The 19,425-nt window shown below is 38.5% G+C and overlaps 1 protein-coding gene across 3 annotated transcripts in view; it reads right to left on the bottom strand.

Moving 5' to 3' along the window:
- The window catches only part of MPP7 (MAGUK p55 scaffold protein 7), a 259,047-nt gene that overhangs the window by 6,015 nt on the left and 233,607 nt on the right, over positions 1-19,425 (bottom strand). For 2 of the 3 annotated variants that reach the window (XM_004049214.5, XM_055352420.2), the window contains exons 13-15: positions 13,182-13,262; positions 2,981-3,074; positions 1,826-1,934 (exon numbers count right to left, since the gene is read on the bottom strand). In XM_004049214.5, the coding sequence (XP_004049262.1) occupies positions 1,826-1,934; positions 2,981-3,074; positions 13,182-13,262 (284 nt within the window). Of the gene's footprint in view, positions 1-114; positions 1,181-1,825; positions 1,935-2,980; positions 3,075-13,181; positions 13,263-19,425 lie in introns of those variants that run through there. The other variant, XM_055352422.2, reaches the window with a different exon arrangement.

The raw sequence follows: 19,425 nt of genomic DNA, 5'->3' as shown, positions 1-19,425 counted from the left end.
ATTACTGAATTTTCTTTCTAGGAGAAAATTCCTCAAAATTATTCTTTAATTAAGGTCAGTAGTCATTTCAATATATTATTATTCAATTAACTGTTGACAATTAAATGTAACAAACACTTCTGAAAAGAAGCTGGGGAATGTAACTTGGCATTTTAAAATGTTCTGAAATACATCATAATTAACATTGAACAGAAGTGACTAAAAATATCACAAAACTGGTTTTTAGATCAAATACTCCAAAGGTGTGATGAGTTAAATAACTTTCTGTCCACAAATGTCTTCCAACCATCCCTTTTAAGCCCCTTTCTGATTTCAGGCAGGAATTCTCCTCTTTCACCCTATCCTTCAGAGTACCCTACAAGGGCAGCCTCCTGCTCTCCATGATGCCTGTCTAGATTCCTTCATCAAATCGTTGATGTTCTATACTCTATACTTCTGGGGACCTACCTATAAAGGGTGAGAGCTGAAAGTTCTTACTCATGAGCTGATACTACACTGTGGGAGTCTGACAGCAACTGGACCTGGGACACCAGCAGAGAGGCTCTGCATAAGCAGGACTGTCCCATTCACTGTTGGTGCCTGATATGGTTTGGATCTGTGTCCACACCCAAATCTCATGTTGTAATGTAATCCCCACTGCTGTAGGTGCAGCCTGTGGGAAGTGACTGGATCATAGGGGCAGTTTCCCGGAGTTTAACACCATCCCCCTTGGTGCTGTCATCACAATAGTCAGTTCTTGTGAGAACTGTTGTTTAAAAGTGTGTGGCACCTCGCTCCTCTCTCTCTCTTCCTCCTGCTCTGGCCATGTGAAGTGCTCAACCCTCCTCCTTTGCTTTCCGCCATGATTGTAAGTTTCCTGAGGCCTCCCCAGAGCTGAGCAGATGCCAGCATCACGCTTCCTGTACAGTCTGCAGAGCCATGAGCCAATTAAACCTCTTTTTTTTTTTTTTTTTTTTTTTTTTTTTTAGTAAATTACCCAGTTTCAGGTATTTCTTCAGAGCAGTGCAACAAGGGACTAACACAGTGCCCAAGTCAGGAGGCAGCCTTCCTGATTCTTGAAATACTTTTACTCCAGATTCATCTTCCTTTAGAGGTCCAAAGGGCTTCCGCAGGTCATTCTAGCATTTGGAGGTTTTGCACCCCAGGGTACAGCCATCAGTGGAAGGAGAAACCATGGTCCCTGGGGGATGAGGAAAATGCTGTGGGCTGGGGATCTGCTGGAAGATGTATGGTTTGATAGGGAATTGAATGGCCTCATCCACTGAAGTTCTCAGTTCAGAATGTTCATAATGGAGTTTCCAGGATGACAGGTGCAGACATGGCAGTTGCAATGGGGCTTTCATTCAGTACATTTCCTGCAAAATGCCCTTCAGTTCTAGTGGGGGGTTACTTGCTAGGATATATACAGAACCAAAGTCAAAGACTTGGAACCAAAATGTCCATCATCAAAAACTATAGACACTGATACTAATACATAACACATAAGAATGCATTATGCATGTAACAATGTGATGCATTTTTTAAAAATACAGAATATATAGAAACATCTAAGAGTTGCTTTACTTGACAAAAACTGAATATAAATAAGAGTTACAAACACAGGTCTTGGAGCTTCCTCCACTTCTCTTTCTAATAATATTATGGGCTTTTCTTTTTCTCCACCAAAGATGTCTCCAATTATATTTAAATGCTTTTGCCATCTCAGAAAAGCCACATATATGCCAAAAGTGAGTTGACTTCATATTATTTCATACTGAAATGCTCACATGAGGTGCTGTAGATGACATGGGTCAGAAGGGTATTGAATAGCTCATTGTTTACTTACATGAGGCTGAACATCCAACAAACAAACTTTGTTTTTAGCAAGGACAGACCGAACTGAGTCTATACTTGTGCCGTAGTAGTTGTTTTTATATTCTCCATATTCAATAAACCTGTAAAAAATTAAATGCATTGGAATCATTTGTGAATTTAAAACAATTATAGGTGGCAAGATAAAATTCATAGGTAAAAGACATTTCTGCTGAACACGTAATTTTTTTAAACTGTGTTTAATAATATAAACAGAGCCAAGTATTTCAAAATGTCAGTTTTTAAAAAATCTTTTATTATACATTTTCAAATCAGTAACACTTGCTTAAATTACACTTAAGCAGAAAAAAAGTACTTTAGTCTAGTAGGGCTCTGATGTTTTCCATCACCCCCTTTTTCTTCAGAACTAATGCAATGCAATAAAATGGTGAATAAGCCAAACAATAGAAACTACTGGAATTTCATTGCACGCTACGGAGTAACCCAGCCCGACTTCAGAACTAGAGGCGCTGGGTGGTGGCTAATGGAGCCAGGGCAGTCGATCATGTGCTATAAAAACACAATCACTGCGCCAAACGTGAAAAAAGCATTTCGATGTTTTAATAAAATCCCACAATCCTGCATTAAAACACATATTGCTTCTGATAGCCTAAAATATTTGTGCCTCAGCAGATGGAAAACCTGGGCAGGGGGCATTGGGGTGGGCTTGGAGCTAGCTAGAGAAGACGGTACCAGCAAGTTAATTATCATCATTTCAATTTTTTGAAGAGCCAATGAGAGAATGAGACGCAGGTGTGTGAAGCAGACGCTGGAACTAGTGATATACTACACAGTTGTTGGTTTTTGAAGTAAAATTCTATCCAAATTACACGTTAAGATTCAATTAGTGGGCTGGAAGGAGGTCAGAATAAGACACTTGCAACCTTCCCTCATTCTGCAAAGCAGTGTCTACACATTTTATAGAAATGAAGCAAATCCAGGTTACTAAAAAATTAGAGGTGAAGATTAACAATAATTACCAACCAAATTATTACCTTTTCATCTGTTTCAAATATTATTATGATAATTAAAATACACTTCAAATGGAGAACTCTCAGTTGTCTAAAACTGGACAGGCATGTGCTTATAAAAAACAGTCACATGAAAATTCTCAAAAATGTCCACATACTTGTTATTTTGTACATCTGTCTCAAACAAATGCTTGGAAATGAAAATGTATTCAACACCATCACTCTCCTGGCTTCTTCTTGCTCTGGTGGTATCTATGATTCAATGAAAAGGAGTTTAGAAAAGCCCACATCAGCCACCTTAAGGAAAATACTAAAAAAGAAATCAAGGGTATTTAATTAGTTTTTTCAACAGGATTTAAAAATGTATTTAAAAAGCAAATTAGCTAATAAAATATAGTAAGCTGTTATAAATCCAGATTTTCCACTGTTATTAAAATTATATTGATTTGAAGATGGGTTAAAAAGTTAATTGCATTGTATGTCTCTGCTATTATTTGCTATTTTGAAGGCTCTCTAACCTGATACAAGAGTGCTATTTAAACTCCTGAGGAAAAAAACCTTTTTTTTTTTTGCAAATAATATGCTTATTATCTTTATTGATCTTCATTCATTAAAGCAAATCTATTAACCACTAAGTTGTTAGGTAAACTCTGAAACTGTTTTGACTCTCTTCTTCTCATGGGACATAGTGGGTATGCCATCAAAGTTTTGTTTTACCAGCCAAGTGAAGCCAAATACTTCTGTGTGCTACTCATTCCTCCTTTGCAAAGTTATAAATAGCATCATCTTAGAATACTATTGAACTTCTAACCTTTCAGTAATCTTGCCTAATTATTTATTAATGAATTAAAATGGAGCAGAAAATATAGGATTCATTAAAACGACAACATGAACAAAGCCCAAGGCACTCCAGTGCTGACATGGCAAATGTAAACCCACTGCAGGCCATCCTTCCTGCAGATCCCAACTAAAAACTATGGATGCCAAGAAACTACCTGAACACTTTGAAAATAAGTAAAGCAGGTAGACTGTAGAGGGGAGTCAAACTGCATGGGGAGGAGTTTAACTTGATTTTCCTCTTAGCTTTGCCCCAAGGGTGGGAATCCTTCGCAGAGCAGCATGGTAGAAACTGTAGCTAAATGCCAATAGAAGCCCTAACGTTCTGGTGCAAAGAACTTGGGACGGGGGGTAGAAAAAGTCCTTGTGGGCTGAAAAGTGTGGAGGAAATCCAGGAGAGAAGAAAGCTGGAGAAGAAAATACTTCAATTCTGTGTGTGGGTTGAAAAGTGTGGAGGAAATCCAGGAGAGAAGAAAGCTGGAGAAGAAAATACTTCAATTCTGTGTATGAGTCAACAATAGTCTAAGAATCCTCTCTGTGCTACATACATGTAGTTCAAACTCAAACCAACATGGCAAAGGCCTTATGAACTGAGAGTGGAATGTACAGGTTTCAGCCTAACCCCTGAAAAAGAGTATCACAAAACATATCTAAGCCAATGAAGAAAAGGCTTAAAGAACTGAGCTGAGATCTGAACCATGCACACAAGTCTTAGACTAATCCTTGCATCCTAACAGACCCAAATCAATATAACAAAGGTAAGTGAGATAAAAGAAGCTGGCAGCTAAAATAAAAACATCAGCATTCTCCTGAATATGGTAACAAGACCTAGTGTTAATACAACATTATATTCACAATGTCCAAAATGCAATCTGAAATTATTCAACATGAAAGAACCGAAAAAAACAAAAAACCAAAAAAACAAAAAAAACACACCAATTTTCAAGGGGAAAGATAACAGATGGCAACCCTGAATGACCTGGAAGTTAGATTAGACAAAGTCTTTCAAACAGGTACCATAACTAAGCTTGAAAAGGTAAGGGAAAATATACTTGAATTGAACAAAAATATAAATTCTTAGCGGAAGAACAGAAACTATAAAGAAAAAAACAAATAGAAATTGTAGAACTGAAAAATAAAAATATCCAACAGAAACAAATCACTAGATGGGCACAATAACACAATGACAGAAAGAAAAGCCAGTGAACTTGAAGACAGAGCAATAAAATTATATAATCTAAACAACAACAACAACAACAAGATTTAAAAAATATAGATAGAACTCCAGGGACCTATGAGAAAACATATATGTCATAGGAGTACTAGAAGGCGAGGAAAAAAGAGATTGGGGCAGAAAAATATGTTTGAAGAAATAAAGGCCCCAAACTTCTATAATTTGGTGAAATACATAAACTTACCAATTTCAGCAGCTCAGCAAATCCCAAACAGGATACACTCAGAAGGGAAAAATTATGCCTAGACACATTATAATCAAACTATTAAAAGCCAAAGATAAATAAAAAATCTCAAAGCAGCTAGGAAAAAACACTGAACACATAAGTGAATAATGATTTAAACTGTCACAGATTTCTTATTATAAATCATAAAAATAAAAAATCAATGAAATAATATCATTAAAGCACTAAAGGAAAATACTTAATCAAAATGTGTTTCAAGAATAAAGGCAAAATAAAGACCTCCTCAGATGAAGAGAAACTAATAGAATTCACAGCCGACTGTTCAAAAAAATATTCAAGGAAGTTTTTTAGGCTGAAGATAAATGATAAAAAGGAAACTTTTATATTCAGGAATGAGGAAAGAACAAATAATTGTGTAAATGTAAACGTCTACTTTTTTCCTGTTAAGTTCATTAAGATATATATGACTATTTTAAAGAAAAGTTATAATATTGTCTGATAGTTTTCAATGTATGCAAATGTAATACATTTGACACCTAAAACAAAAAGATTAGGCTGGGGGAAAGGTTCTTAAATGGCTGCCAGGTTTCTGTATTTTATGTGAAATGACACCAAGTTAAACTGCAAGCAGGTCATGAATGGTTAGATATACATACTTTAATATTCAGAGCAACCAGTAAAAAACTAATCCAGAGATACCACCAGAGAGTCAATAGGTAGATTAAAATGGAAATTAAAAAACACTAAAATAATCCAAAAGAAGGCAGAAAAAGAAGAAAAATACAATAAAATACAGAAGAGACAAACAGAAAACAAATAATAAAATAGTAGCTTAAATTCAATCATTTCCATAATTTAGTAAATACACACACACACACACACACACACACACACACACACACACACACACACACACACACACACACCAAAGGTTGGCTTAACATTAGAAAAGCAGTAGAATTCACAGCATTAAGAGAATAATGGCAGACAAAACAATCATCTCAACGTATGCAGAGAAAGCATTTTTTAAAAACTTCGACACCATTCACAACAGTCTCAGCAAACTAGGAGTAACAAGAATGTCCTCAAACTGATAAAGCCAACGTTATATTAATGGTAAAAGATGGAGCTGTTTTCCCCTGAGATCAGGAGCAAGGCAAGTTTGCTAAGTAACAACATGAAAAATAACTCGAAATGGGTCAAGACCCAAATGTAAAACCTAAAACTGTAAAACTTCGAGAAGAAAACAGGAGAATGTCTTTGCAACCTTGAGATAGCAAGGAACTTTTACATAGAACAGAAAAATTACAAAACATAAAAGATTGATAAATTAGATTTCATCAAAATTAAACACTTTTGCTTTTTAAAAGACACCATTAAAAAAAATGAAAAGGTCAGCCACAGACTGGAAGAAAATATGTGTAACACATTTATCAGATGAAGGACATGTATCCAACAGTATGTAAAGAACTCTCAAAACTCAGTAATGAGACAAACAGTCCAGTTTTTAAAAATGGGCCAGGCACTGTGCCTCATACCTGTAATCCCACACTTTGGTAGGCTGAGGCAGGTGGATCACTTGAGGCCAGGAGCTCAAAACCATCCTGGCCAATATGGTGAAACCCCACCTCTACTATAAATATAAAAATTAGCCAGGCATGGTGGCACACACACCTGTAATCCCAGCTACTCGGGAGGCTGAGGTGGGAGAATCACTTGAACCCAGGAGGTGGAGGTTGGAGTGAGCCAAGATCACACCACTGCACTTCAGCCTGGGTGACAGACCAAGACTCTGTCTCAAAAAAAAAAAAAAAAGTCAAAAGATTTGAACACACACTTTACCAAAGAAGATTGGGGGTCCCCAATCCCCAGGCCACACCAGTCTGTGGCCTGTTAGGAACCAGGCCACACAGAAGGTGAGCGATAGGCAGGCAAAGGAGCATTACCACCTGAGCTCCTCCTCCTGTCAGATCAGCAGCGGCATTAGGCGCACGAACCGAATTGTGGACTGCACATGTGAGAGACCTAGATTAGGTACTCCTTATGAGAATCTAATGCCTAATGATCTGAGGTGGAACAGTTTCATCCTGACACCATCCCCTCCTGCCCTGTCTGTGGAAAAATTGTCTTCTGTGATTCTGTGAAACTGGTCCCTGATGCCAAAAAGTTTGGGGACTGCTGCATAAAATTATGCTAGTCATTAGTTAATGCAAACTGAAGTATGAGATATCACTACGTACTTACTACATTGACAAAAGTTTAGAAGACTGACTACACCAAGTGTTGGCAAGGATGTGAAGCACCTGGAGCTCACATACACTACTAGAGGTTTGTAAGATGGTATAACCACTTTGGACATCAGTTTAGCAGTTTCTCAAAAAATTAAACCATATGGCCTCACCATTCCACTCCTACACATTTGGCCAAGAGAAACAAAAACATATTTGTCAAAAGACTTGTACAAAAACCTTGTAATAACTTTATTTATAATAGCCAAAAATAGGGGTAGAGGAAGAAACCCCTAAATACTCATCAACAGGTGCATGGATAGACAAATTGTAGTAGTTCTATAAAATGGAATGCTATTCAGCATGAAAAGGGATGAAAAAGAATGAATTATTGATGTAGGAGACAACATGGGCGAATCTTACATTCATTATGCTGAGTGGAAAAAGTCTGGCAAAGAAAAAAGTGGATGCATACTGTATAATCCTATTTAGATAACATACTAAATCATTCCAAATAATCTATTGTGACAGAATGCAGATCAGTGGTTGCCTGGGAACAGGGTGGAAGACTGGATTACCAAGGGCACAAGGAAATTTTTTGAGATGGAAACATTCATTATGTTGACTGTGCTGATGTTTTCACATGTGTACGCAGATGCTAAAACTGATGTAATTGCACATTTTAAATATGTGCAGTTTATTCCAATTACATCTTGATGTTATAAAAAAGAATCTGAGAAGTACGGAAAATGTAACTTAATAGAAAAAGTAATGAATTTATAAAATCCAACTAATTTAAGTTATATCCAAAAGCTTAATTCCCTTTTATTTAGTTAGCAAGAATATTTTAATACAATGCTCAGATCTCTTGAAACAGTTTTTCATACCTGTTCTGCAGGTGGTGCACCAAGAGGTAGTGCTAGTCTTTAAAATGAAATGTCACACTCTTTACAGGAATAGCATGAAGTACTGGTGCACTGTCTTCTAAACTGGTACATTGTATTCTATCACAAACACTAAAGTTTTGCAGCAGAAAAATACCCTACTGAGGGTATATAACACGATTAATATCCAAGAACATGAGATATATTAAAATTAGTATAATGCCCTGCTTTGGAGTTTAGGCTTAATATTCATTCATTACTTAATCAGTTGTGTTGTTGCTATTTGCTAGTGTGTTCCTTTAGCAAATAGTAAGCCTAAGTAAAAAGCATTGTTGAAAATCAAATTGAGAATTTTCTGTGCATTGATTTCTTTCTTACGGACAGAGAAAAGATTGTTTTTATTCAATTATGATGGCAGGACACTTTGGTTGAAAATCTGCAACACATGGTTGAAAGATCACTTCCCTGACACACGGCATCCCACAGCAGGGTTAAAATACTTTTAGAACCACATCAAGGGGCAATTGAACAAGACATTTATGACACTGCCACATGCATTTAAAAGGTAATGTGTCTACAACCAAATTGTTTGCTTATCATAATCAACCTGAATTACCTAGGTCTGATGTTATTTTACTGACAAAGAATGTCAGTGCCTAATTGTAATGAGTTCCACAGGAACCTCATGAGCTCATTCACAACAAGGAATACTGAATAAGACATCTGAAATTCTTATGTGAAGGAGATTCCAAGGGAAAGATGTGCATATTACCCACAAGGCAGGCACGACTCCATCACAGCTCACTGAGTACCCACTATGTATACCAGTTAAGGCAAAATAGAAAACAAAATAGGAGCCCTCTTCCCATGTCCCCAAAATATCCCAAAATAGCTGTCCTGGGGAGACACGGAAAAAAAGTTTAAACTGGTACCCTAGTTATAACGCCTTTTTTTTATTTTTAAAGAAAATTCAAGTGAAGTATTGTATGGACAAAGAAGTTGTCTAGAACATGGATGCTTTAAAACCTACAAAAACACAAAAACTGCAATATACATCTTTCTGGGAACCACAGAAAGTGATTAATAGATGTAGTTGACTTAGAATGCCCAAATTCTAGACTACAGAGATTTTGGAAGCTATCAAATATTTGATGTCTACCGTAATACTTTTTGTTACCTATTTTATTTTAATTTAATGTACAAGAGACCCTTTTGACTGGTTGTATTAATAGTCATTCAGATTTATTGATGATAACCTATATAGCCTTAAAACAATGTTGATGTTGCTTTTCAAGGAGGAAATTTCCCACAGGCTGGGCATGTTGGCTCACAACTATAATCTCAGCACTTTGCGGGGCTGAGGCAGGAGGATCACCTGAGGCCAGGAGTTTGAGATTAGTCTGGGCAACATAGTGAGACTCCATCTCTACAATCAATCAATCAATAAGAAACTTCCCACAGAGGAGCAAAAGACAGAAAGCAAGGGTTTTAGCCACCACTTTCTTGAAAAGCAACTTTGAATGTTTAATATTATTACATGGATAATTTTTAAACATTTCATATAGCTCATTCAGCCATTTTAGCTCGAGTATCTGATTTAGCATCCATTTAAATAATGTTTTTAAATTAAAGTAATTACAAAATTCACAAGTAGTTACAAAAATAATACAGACAGGTCCCATGTAAAATCACTCAGCTTCCTCTTGAAATATTTACATAACTATAGCACTTTAGGAAAACCAGAAAATCAGCAAACTACAGTTAAACTATTATTTCTTTTTAACATTTAAAGCCTGAGTATTATACAATAACTGATATATATACACATAAAAGTGTTTAACACCCCCATGTAGCCAGCACTCTAACAAGAAGCAGAAAATTGCTAGCACTCCAGAATCACCTCTTGAGCTCCTGTTCTAACCCAAATCCTTGAGATTTCTAACAGCACACATGAATGTTGCCTTTATTGCAATTATAAAAATGAAATCACGCTGCCTCATTCATTCTCTTGTGTCTGCCTCCTTTTGTTCAACACATTTGCGAGATTCGTTCTTATTGTTGCATGTAGTTGCAGATTGTTCATTCTCATTGCTTTACAGTATTCCATTGTATGCATATACTATACTTTGTATGCATATACTATACTTTACTTCTCCATTTTACTTATTCATTCAAATGATAAGCATCTGAGTAGTTTCCAGTTCTGAGCTCTTACGAATAATGACTAAGAATAGCTCAGTACGTGTCTTTTGGTGAACGTACTTATGCATTTCCATTGGGTGTGCAGTAGGAGCGGAATTGCTGGGTCAAGGGTATGTGTCTGCTCAGCTTTAGTGGATACTGCTACTTAGTTTTCCAAAATGACTGTGTTAATTTACATTCCCACCAGCAATGTGCAGGAGTTCCTTTGCTCCATAACTTTTTCTGGTGGATATGTAATACATGCTTTCAAAAAGAGAATTATAGAAATAAACATCAAACAATACTGGTGGTATAAGCAAAGCAATCATTTTTCTCCAATATTCAAGACTCTGCCCAAAGTATTTTACAAAGCAAAACTACCTGAAATTCTAAAATTACTCTTAAAATATATTCTTCTTTAATTAATTAAATCACCCTGGTTTGATGTGGTATTTTCCAAACATGCTATAAATACAGATACTTGGGCATATCTTTTTATAGAACTCCATGAGAGTCTTACCATCAGGCAAGCCAGTGAAACATTACTATATGAAGACATTTTGACATTGATATCTGTCTAAAAGTAAATCAGAGTGAAAAATAACTACTTTGGGGATTTCTTTGGAGAGTCCCAGTCCCACAACCTTTCTGTAATATTGTCAACTTCTATAACAACTTCAGAGGCAAACATTTAAACAGCTGGGTAAATTGAGGCTAAAGTATGTTTGTTGCCCTAGGTCCTTCCATAATATCACATCTCTCATAGGGAGTTACATGGGATAGATTGGCTTATGGATATTTCTCATCTTCAAAAGAAGTCAGTTTTGACTACTTACTGGAATACAACAAAGATAGTCTGTAGTTTTAAAGGATTGCTAGTGTTAATATAGGAGGAAGAACATGAGAACTGGTATCAAAAAAAACTTGCTTTCGAATCCAAGTGCACCTATCATCTATGGAACTCAAGTCAACATATCCTTTCTATCCCTATCTCCTTCTCTGTGAAATAGAGATAATATCAACCATCTTATACTTGACTGGGAAGGCTACAAAAATTAAGACAAACAAAGGAGATGAATACACAGTAGGAAGTTTAAAAATTCGTTTTTTTTTCTTTGTAATCTGTTTTTGCATCTTCTAGGTCTCTTCTATAATTGCTCACCTGTAAGCTTAAAAATTATTTTGTAAAATTTTCTAATAACTTATATATTGCAATTCAGCTTTTGTAATTGAGGTGAATAATTACAGGCAAAAAAATGTCTAGTTCCACATTTTCATTAACTTTCATCTCTGTTGGTAGAAAGCAGCAGTCCTATAACTTGTGACTGAAAATGATTACAAGCAATAATTTGGAAAAATGTAAAAAGAAGGAACTTGAGGTCACAGAAAACTATAATTTCAAAATAAAGTTGAACTCTTCCAAAACTAGAGAACATCGCTAAGGGCAATATACAAGTAAATTTTTTAAAACAGTACTAAAACCGCTTGAAAAAAGCCAACATTTCAATTTAGCCTTTTAGACAGCTTTCTAATATCAACATATTAAGTAGTCAAATGGCCTTTATTCTGCAGATCAAAATGTTTCAAGCATCACATTTGTAAGAATGCCTATGAAAACCACTTTTATAAAAATAAATCTAATTCTGTGTACTGAAAAGAAGCTTACCATATTTAAACTATATAGCCACGAAAAGCCCATTTAACATCATCTGCCAATTACTACATATAAAAAGTAATTAAGAAAGGTTTATATTATAATTAAGTCTCCTTCAGCTCTCTGTGATTTGATTCTTCTAATCTTAAAGCTGGTGAAAAACTCTGGAAAACATTAGCACTTATTTTAGGAAACAGAATTGTTAGACTTTTATTTAGAAGAAAATTTGTAAGTAATAATTTGATGTCATATGTGTACTAAAATTCACCATAAAAACCTAAGGGTAGGGAAGCTGTGATTAACAAATATTCTGCCAAAAATCTGTGTAATTTAGCGCAAATCCTTTAACCACTTTTGCCTTGGTTTCCTCCTCTGTAACATAGGGATAATGTCACTATATACTTCTTGGGGCAGCTGGGAGGTCTAGATGAGTGAGTGCTCAGAACAGTGCTTGATACCATACGTGCTTGGTAAGTACTAAGCAATCATTATTAACGAGTACAAAAATAAAATAGTTACAAAGAATGAAGAAGATCTATTTGATAGCACAACAGGGTCACTATAGTCAACAACAACTTAATTGTATATTTTAAAATAATGAGTGTAATTGAATTGTTTGTAACTTAAAGGATAAATGCTTGAGGGAATGGATAACACATTCTCCATGATGTGCTTATTTCAGCATTTCATGCCTGTATCAAAACACCTTGGCCAGGTGTGATGGTTCATGCCTGTAATTCCAGCACTTTGGGAGGCCGAGGCAGGTGGATCACAAGGTCAAGAGATCAAGACCATCCTGGCCAACATAGTGAAACCCTGTCTCTACTAAAAGTACAAAAAATAAGCTGGGTGTGGTGGCACGTGCCTGTACTCCCAGCTACTTGGGAGGTTGTGGCAAGAGAATTGCTTGAACCCAAGAGGCAGAGGTTGCAGTGAGCTGAGATTGCACCACTGCACTCCAGCCTGGCAACAGAGTGAGACTCCATCTCAAAAAAAAAAAAAACAAAAACAAAAACTCACATACCCCATAAATACATATACCTACCATGTACCCAAAAAATTTTAAAAACAAGTTAAAAATTTTTTAAAATAATTTTTTAAAAATTTAAAATTATTGTAAGTGTAGTCATAGGAACACTGAGTAGCGCAGAACTCACGGGGCACTGTCACGCCATAGTGCTGGGTGTCACTGATCAGCAGCTTTCGTTTCAGTTCGTTCAGCCCTACTCCCACGGGACCTGAAAAACAGGGTAACAGAAATTCATTATCGGACAAAACACCACATAAACATTTCTGTAACTGACATGAGTCTCTAAGACAGACTGAAAACATGGATCCAGCTTTGCATCCTAAGTAAAGAGATTATTTTCTGTTAACTTGAACTTAAGAAAATGCTAGATTTCTTTTGTTGCTTTTTTACTTTTTCAATTGAAATCCTCACCTTTTCCTCAAAAAGGATAGAAAGATTTATGTTTAAATGAGATATGTTCTAGAGTATTTAGGCTGGATGTGGTGGCTCATGCCTGTAATTCCAGCACTTTGGGAGGCCAAGGTGGGCAGATCACGAGGTCAGGAGATTGAGACCATCCTGGCTAACACGGTGAAACCCCACCTCTACTGAAAATACAAAAAAAATTAGCCAGGCATGGTGGCGGGTGCCTGTAGTCCCAGCTACTCAGGAGGCTGAGGCAGGAGAATGGTGTGAACCCGGGAGGCGGAGCTTGCAGTGAGCCGAGATCGCGCCTCTGCACTCCAGCCTGGGCGACAGAGTGAGACTCCTCAGAAAAAGAGTATTTAAGTATTACCAAATAACAAGCTACCCACAAGAGCCTAAAAACACGTCTACCTAAGAAAATTCAATTGCATAATGCAGATAGTGAAAATGTCAATTTTAAATGTTTTTAAGTGTTAATAAAACAAAACCTTTCACCCTGACTTTATTTGGGATGCAAATTCAGTTACACATTTTACATCTGCTAAACAAACAGCCATATTTTTACATGTGCTGAGACCTTTTCCTGTACTATAGACTTCCTTAAGCATTTGAAAACTTGCCTAGACCTTACACACTTTACTCAATCAATGTATACACACTGGACACCTATAAGGAGCAAGGCATACAGCAGATTCTGCAGACAACAAAAGATGACAAATTGACTCTGATCTTAAAGAAAGTCACCGGTTAGTTATGAGTCTGGGACCAGAAAAACAAAAAACAAAGAGCAGTTTCAAATATGAGTCTGAAATCAAAAGTTAGACAGGCATAAGTCCCCCCTTTCCAGCATTGCTTTCCACCTAAAAGCTTCTCACAATGCTGCCATCAGGGTCCATTTAAGGATGGTGTGGTTCAGCGGGTGACACAAGCTACCACACTGCCCTCAGGTAGAGTCCCAACTCTTCCCATCTGCTATGCCCTCACCTGGTGACACCGGAAGGGAAAGCCAGGGGCATAATTAGATTTCATTTTAATTCTAAAAGTGTGCCTGTTCCTTTTCCTTCTTGGGCAGAATGAATGAGAACTGAGAACGCAGGCACAGTGCCTAGCACAGTGTCCAGGTACTTGACTGTTCACTGCCTTGCCTATGTCTTCTTCCACCCTGAGGAGGTCACAGGTGGCTTTGAAAGAATAAGGTTTTACACCATACAATGGAGAACATGCAGGTGTAAAGAGAAGTAGGGTGGGCATCCCAGGTGGAGGGAAAAGGATGAGCAAAGACGAAGAGGGGGAAGTTGGGGACTGTGCTGTTCTTGCTCTAATGCCATTTCTAGGTCCCTGACCCTTGTATAAAAACACCTGTCCCGAGGTGGTCATTCACTACCACCTTCAACCTTTCTCCACACTGCTGTCCAGTATCAATTCTCTGGCAACTTTCTCTTTTCTGTAAGACAGCAACTCTCAATTCTCCCTCTTATAATAAATATGCCATAATACCCCATTTATATCCTGAAATGGAATTAATTGCTAATATAACTTATCGACATAATTCTCCCTTCCAAATTAATACATTGACCTAACTAAAAATAATATATGAAAGGAGAAAAAATAATTTATAATAAAGCAATATGTATTTCAATATGTAAATTCTTGGCATGACTAGAGCAGAAAACCTAACCAAGTCAGATGTTTGCACCTACTTATAATAAATAAGTTTGGATTTAAAAGATCAGGAGCTATTCTGCACAAGAAAGAACAGGAAAACAAAAGCCCAGTGGTACATGTAAATCCAGGAATAAGAACTAGCATTTGGATAGAAACCACAGATCAGACTTCCTTGAATATGATAAGGAAAGAAGGAAACAACTAAGGATAGCACGTCAAGGCTATCGAAGTGAAGAAAACAATACAAATGACCTGAGCTTACCCAAGAGTAGTATATGGGGCCTGGCGCGGTGGCTCACACATATAATCCCAACACTTTGGGAGGCGGAGGTAGGTAGATCACTTGAGGTCAGGAGTTTGAGACCAACCTGGCCAACATGGTGAAACCTTGTCTCTACTAAAAATACAAAAATTAGCCAGGCATGGTGGCAGGCACCTGTAGTCCCAGCTACTCGGGAGGCTGAGGCAGGAGAATTGCTTGAACCAGGGAGGCGGAGGTTGCAGTAAGCCAAGATTGCACCACTGCACTCCAGCTTGGGCGACAGAGCGAGACTCTGTCTCAAAAATAAAATAAAGAATAGTATGTGGGATGAGACAGTGCTTCAGTGCACCAGACAGTTTGCTTTTCTAGAAACCCCACCACAGGCTGCATCATCTACTCCGTCCTTGAATGTCTAGCACAGCATGTTGAAGTCATGCGGGATGCAGTCAGATCTTTGTTCTATAGAAAGGTCAAGTCTACATCCCTCTACCCATCAGCCATTTTGACATCAAAAAAAGTTCCCTAACAATGTCCATAATGCACCCCAGTGGGCAGTCCTGCCCCTGTGGAAACCACTCTCTATGACTTTAGCACCTGACCCTTGTCATTCTCTGCACCCCAAATCCTGCCATCATCTTGGGTGACATCAATATCCATGTAGAAATCGCTTCCAAATGCAGCCTCTGACTTCCTGATCTCTGGTGACCTCCCTCTCTACTTCACTTCAACCATGACATGCCACGCCTGGCCTTTGCCATCACTAGGAGCTGATTCACTATGAAAATATTAAATCCAAATTCCCCAGTATGGTATCATTCTCTGATCTTCTTGGATCACTCACTCAGTTATTCTTCCCACACCTATGGTCATATAAGGACACTTCACTTATACGATTTTGTTAATGTCTTCATCTCTCTTACACTTGTCCTTTATCACACTTGCCAATGAAACCTCCCATCTAAGACCAACCCAATGGCCTCTCTCCATACCCACTGCTGAGCTACTGAGTGCAGAAAACCCATGCAGCCCCTGGACAGCAGTAACATCACGCATTCCTGGTCTCCACGCATAAACCAGGACCTTCATGTGCTCCAGCAACCATTTTATGTTTTCCTTATCATCTGGATTTCTTAGATCCCCATGATGGCAATTTCGACTTTTCTCCAGGCTCCTCTCTACCCACACCTGGGAGCCTCCTGGTCACTTCTCTCTTGTATATCCCTAGAATCAACCACCAAAGGCTGCCAATTTCACCTCCTAAACATTCTTCGGATCTATCAGATCTATGCTTCCCCATTGCCACTGCTGCCACAATACCCCTGTTTTGCCTCCTGTCCTGAAACAGCCTTTTATCTGCCTTACATCTGCTGTCCTTCCATATTATCTAGCATCACCTGGCAGCCAGAAAGGTCTTTTCAGGAGTTATTCTGGTCCTGTTGCATCCATGCTTGACATTCTTAGATATGTAGTTTCCAGTGGGTCTTCCAAAAAAGATTAAAATCTTTACATGGAGCTGAGGGAAGTGCCTCACACCTGTAATCCCAGCACTTTGGGAGGCCAAGGCAGGTGGATCATTTGATATCAGGAGTTTGAGACCAGCCTGGCCAACATGCCAAAACCCTGTCTCTATTAAAAATACGAAAATTAGCTGGGCATGGTGGCGGGTTCCTGTAGTCCCAAGTCTGAGGCAAGAGAATCGCTTGAATCTGAGAGGTGGAGGTTGCAGTGGGCCAAGATTGCATCACTGCACTCCAGCCTGGTGACAGAGTGAGACTGCATCTCAAGAAAAAAAAAATTTTTTTTTTACCTAGTCTACAAGGGTCTGTGTGATCTGAACCCTGCCCTGTCTGCCTGCAACTCTCTCCTTTACTTGAAGCTGAGAGGAATTCTGATCTATCCCTCAGAGCTTGGCTCAAACAGTGCTTCCTCCAGAAAGCCACCCCTGATCCTAGAGGATCAGGGTTCCCACTTTCATGTTCCACAGCATCCTGTACATCTCCTTCATAATACTTAAAAATCATAATCAGACAACTAGCCAAAACACTGTTTAATGGCTGTATCACCCACCAGATAGAGGCACCATGAGGGCAGGAGTACTATATTGTTTACCATCCCCACCAAATAAATCCTTAATAAACATCTGCTGAATGAACAAATAAAACATTTAGTGTTGTTATCACCACCTCATGCTCAGCAGAAGACCTCAACTACTTCAGAAAACATAGAGGCCAACACATGGAAATGTTTTCAAAGTCCTTCCTACAAAGTGATGCATCTAGATCCACCTAGAGGAACCTTTTTGTTTTTAACTTGCTTATTTTTATTTTTGAGACAGTCTCACTCTGCTTCCCAGGCTGGAGTACAATGGCGTGATCATGGCTCACTGCAACCTCCGCTTCCTGGGTTCAAGCAATTCTCATGCCTCAGGCTCTTGAGTAGCTGGGATTACAGGTGTGCACCACCATACCTGGCTAATTTTTGTAATTTTAATAGAGGCAGGGTTTTGCAATGTTGGCCAGCTGGTCTCAAACTCCTGGCCTCAAGTGATCCACCCACCTTGGCTTCCCAAAGCGCTGGGATTACAGGCGTGAACCACAATGCCCATTCTAAAGCAGCCTTTATCCTTCCTTCCAGCCATATACTCTCACATCTTCTCTTAGAGAATGCTCTCTCTGAATCTTCACTTCTCTTGCTTCGAGCTCCTTTCTATCAGCACTTAAAACTGATAAAGGCTCTCTTACCTTAACACAACAAGAACAACAATAAAAGCTCCACATTTCCCTTAACTCTAGATTCTTCTCCAGCCCTTAATTCAACAGCCCTTCATGTCTCTACTTTCACGTGCCATGGTGTCTTCCACTGTTTTGCTAATATCTTCAACTCTTTTACACACTGTCCTTTTATCACACATTAGTCTGTTCTCACACTGCTATAAAGAATACCTGAGACTGGGTTATTTATAAGGAAAAGAGGTTTAATTGGCCCACAGTTCCGCAGGCTGCCTGTGAAGCATGATTCTATCCTCTGCTTGGCTTCTGAGGAGGCCTTAGGAAACTTACAGTCATGGCGGAAGGTGAAGGGGGAGTGAGGTGTCTCATATGGCGGGAGCAGGAAGAAGGGGAAGAGGGGAGTGCCACACACATTTAAACAAATAGATCTTGTGAGAACTCACTATCACGACACAGTACCAAGGGGAAAATCCGCCCCCATGATCTAATTGCATCCCACCAGGCCCCACCTCCAACACTGGGGATTACATTTCAACATGAAATTTGGGTGGGGACACAGATCCAAACCCTATCACGTGCCAAGGAAACATCCCATCTAAGATCAACCCATTGGCCCCTCTCCATACCCACACCTAAACCACAGAGTGCAGAAAACCCACACAGTAGTTCACTCTTCTCTCCACCATCCTGGTTTATGGCCCCGAAACTTCTCACCAGCACCTCCCACTTGTCTTATCCTGTGTCCACAGTCAAGCGTAAATTCTTTTACAGGTTTATATAGATTGCACGACGCAAGTTACTATGATCTCTCCTCTTAATTCTTGCCACTCCTTCCTTGCACTGTATGCTGCAGCGCCATGAAATTTCTCCTGCTTCCTGAAATGTGGCCACTTCTCCTTGTGTTGGGTCTTCATCACGTGCTACTTGCTCTTTTATGCACACTCCTGTCTTCTCACCTGACTAATTCTTGCTTGTTGTTTAAGATTCAGCTCAGATGCACCTTAAGGAAATATTCTCTGACACTTTACATTTGGGTTAGGTTCCCGAGTTCCTATGTTTCCTGTACTCCCACTTCTAAGGAATTATCACACTGCATTGTACCTGCCTGCTTCTTTGTCTTGATTGTCTAACAGACCGTGAGTTCTGTGAAAACAGGAATGCCTTCTGCCTTGTTCAACAACAGCTTCCCTAGCTGGCAAATTGAAGGCCCTAGTTAGATTATTTATTTAAATTATACTCAATAATGATGCTATTATGCAGGTGAAACTTTGTTGAATGAACCAAAGGAGTGTGAAAGTTATAAAGTATTT

Source organism: Gorilla gorilla, chromosome 8 (assembly GCF_029281585.2).
Source record: "Gorilla gorilla gorilla isolate KB3781 chromosome 8, NHGRI_mGorGor1-v2.1_pri, whole genome shotgun sequence".
NCBI lineage: Eukaryota > Metazoa > Chordata > Mammalia > Primates > Hominidae > Gorilla > Gorilla gorilla.
The sequence above is the reverse complement of the archived record's forward strand: the minus strand, read 5'-3'. Positions and strand labels throughout refer to the sequence as shown.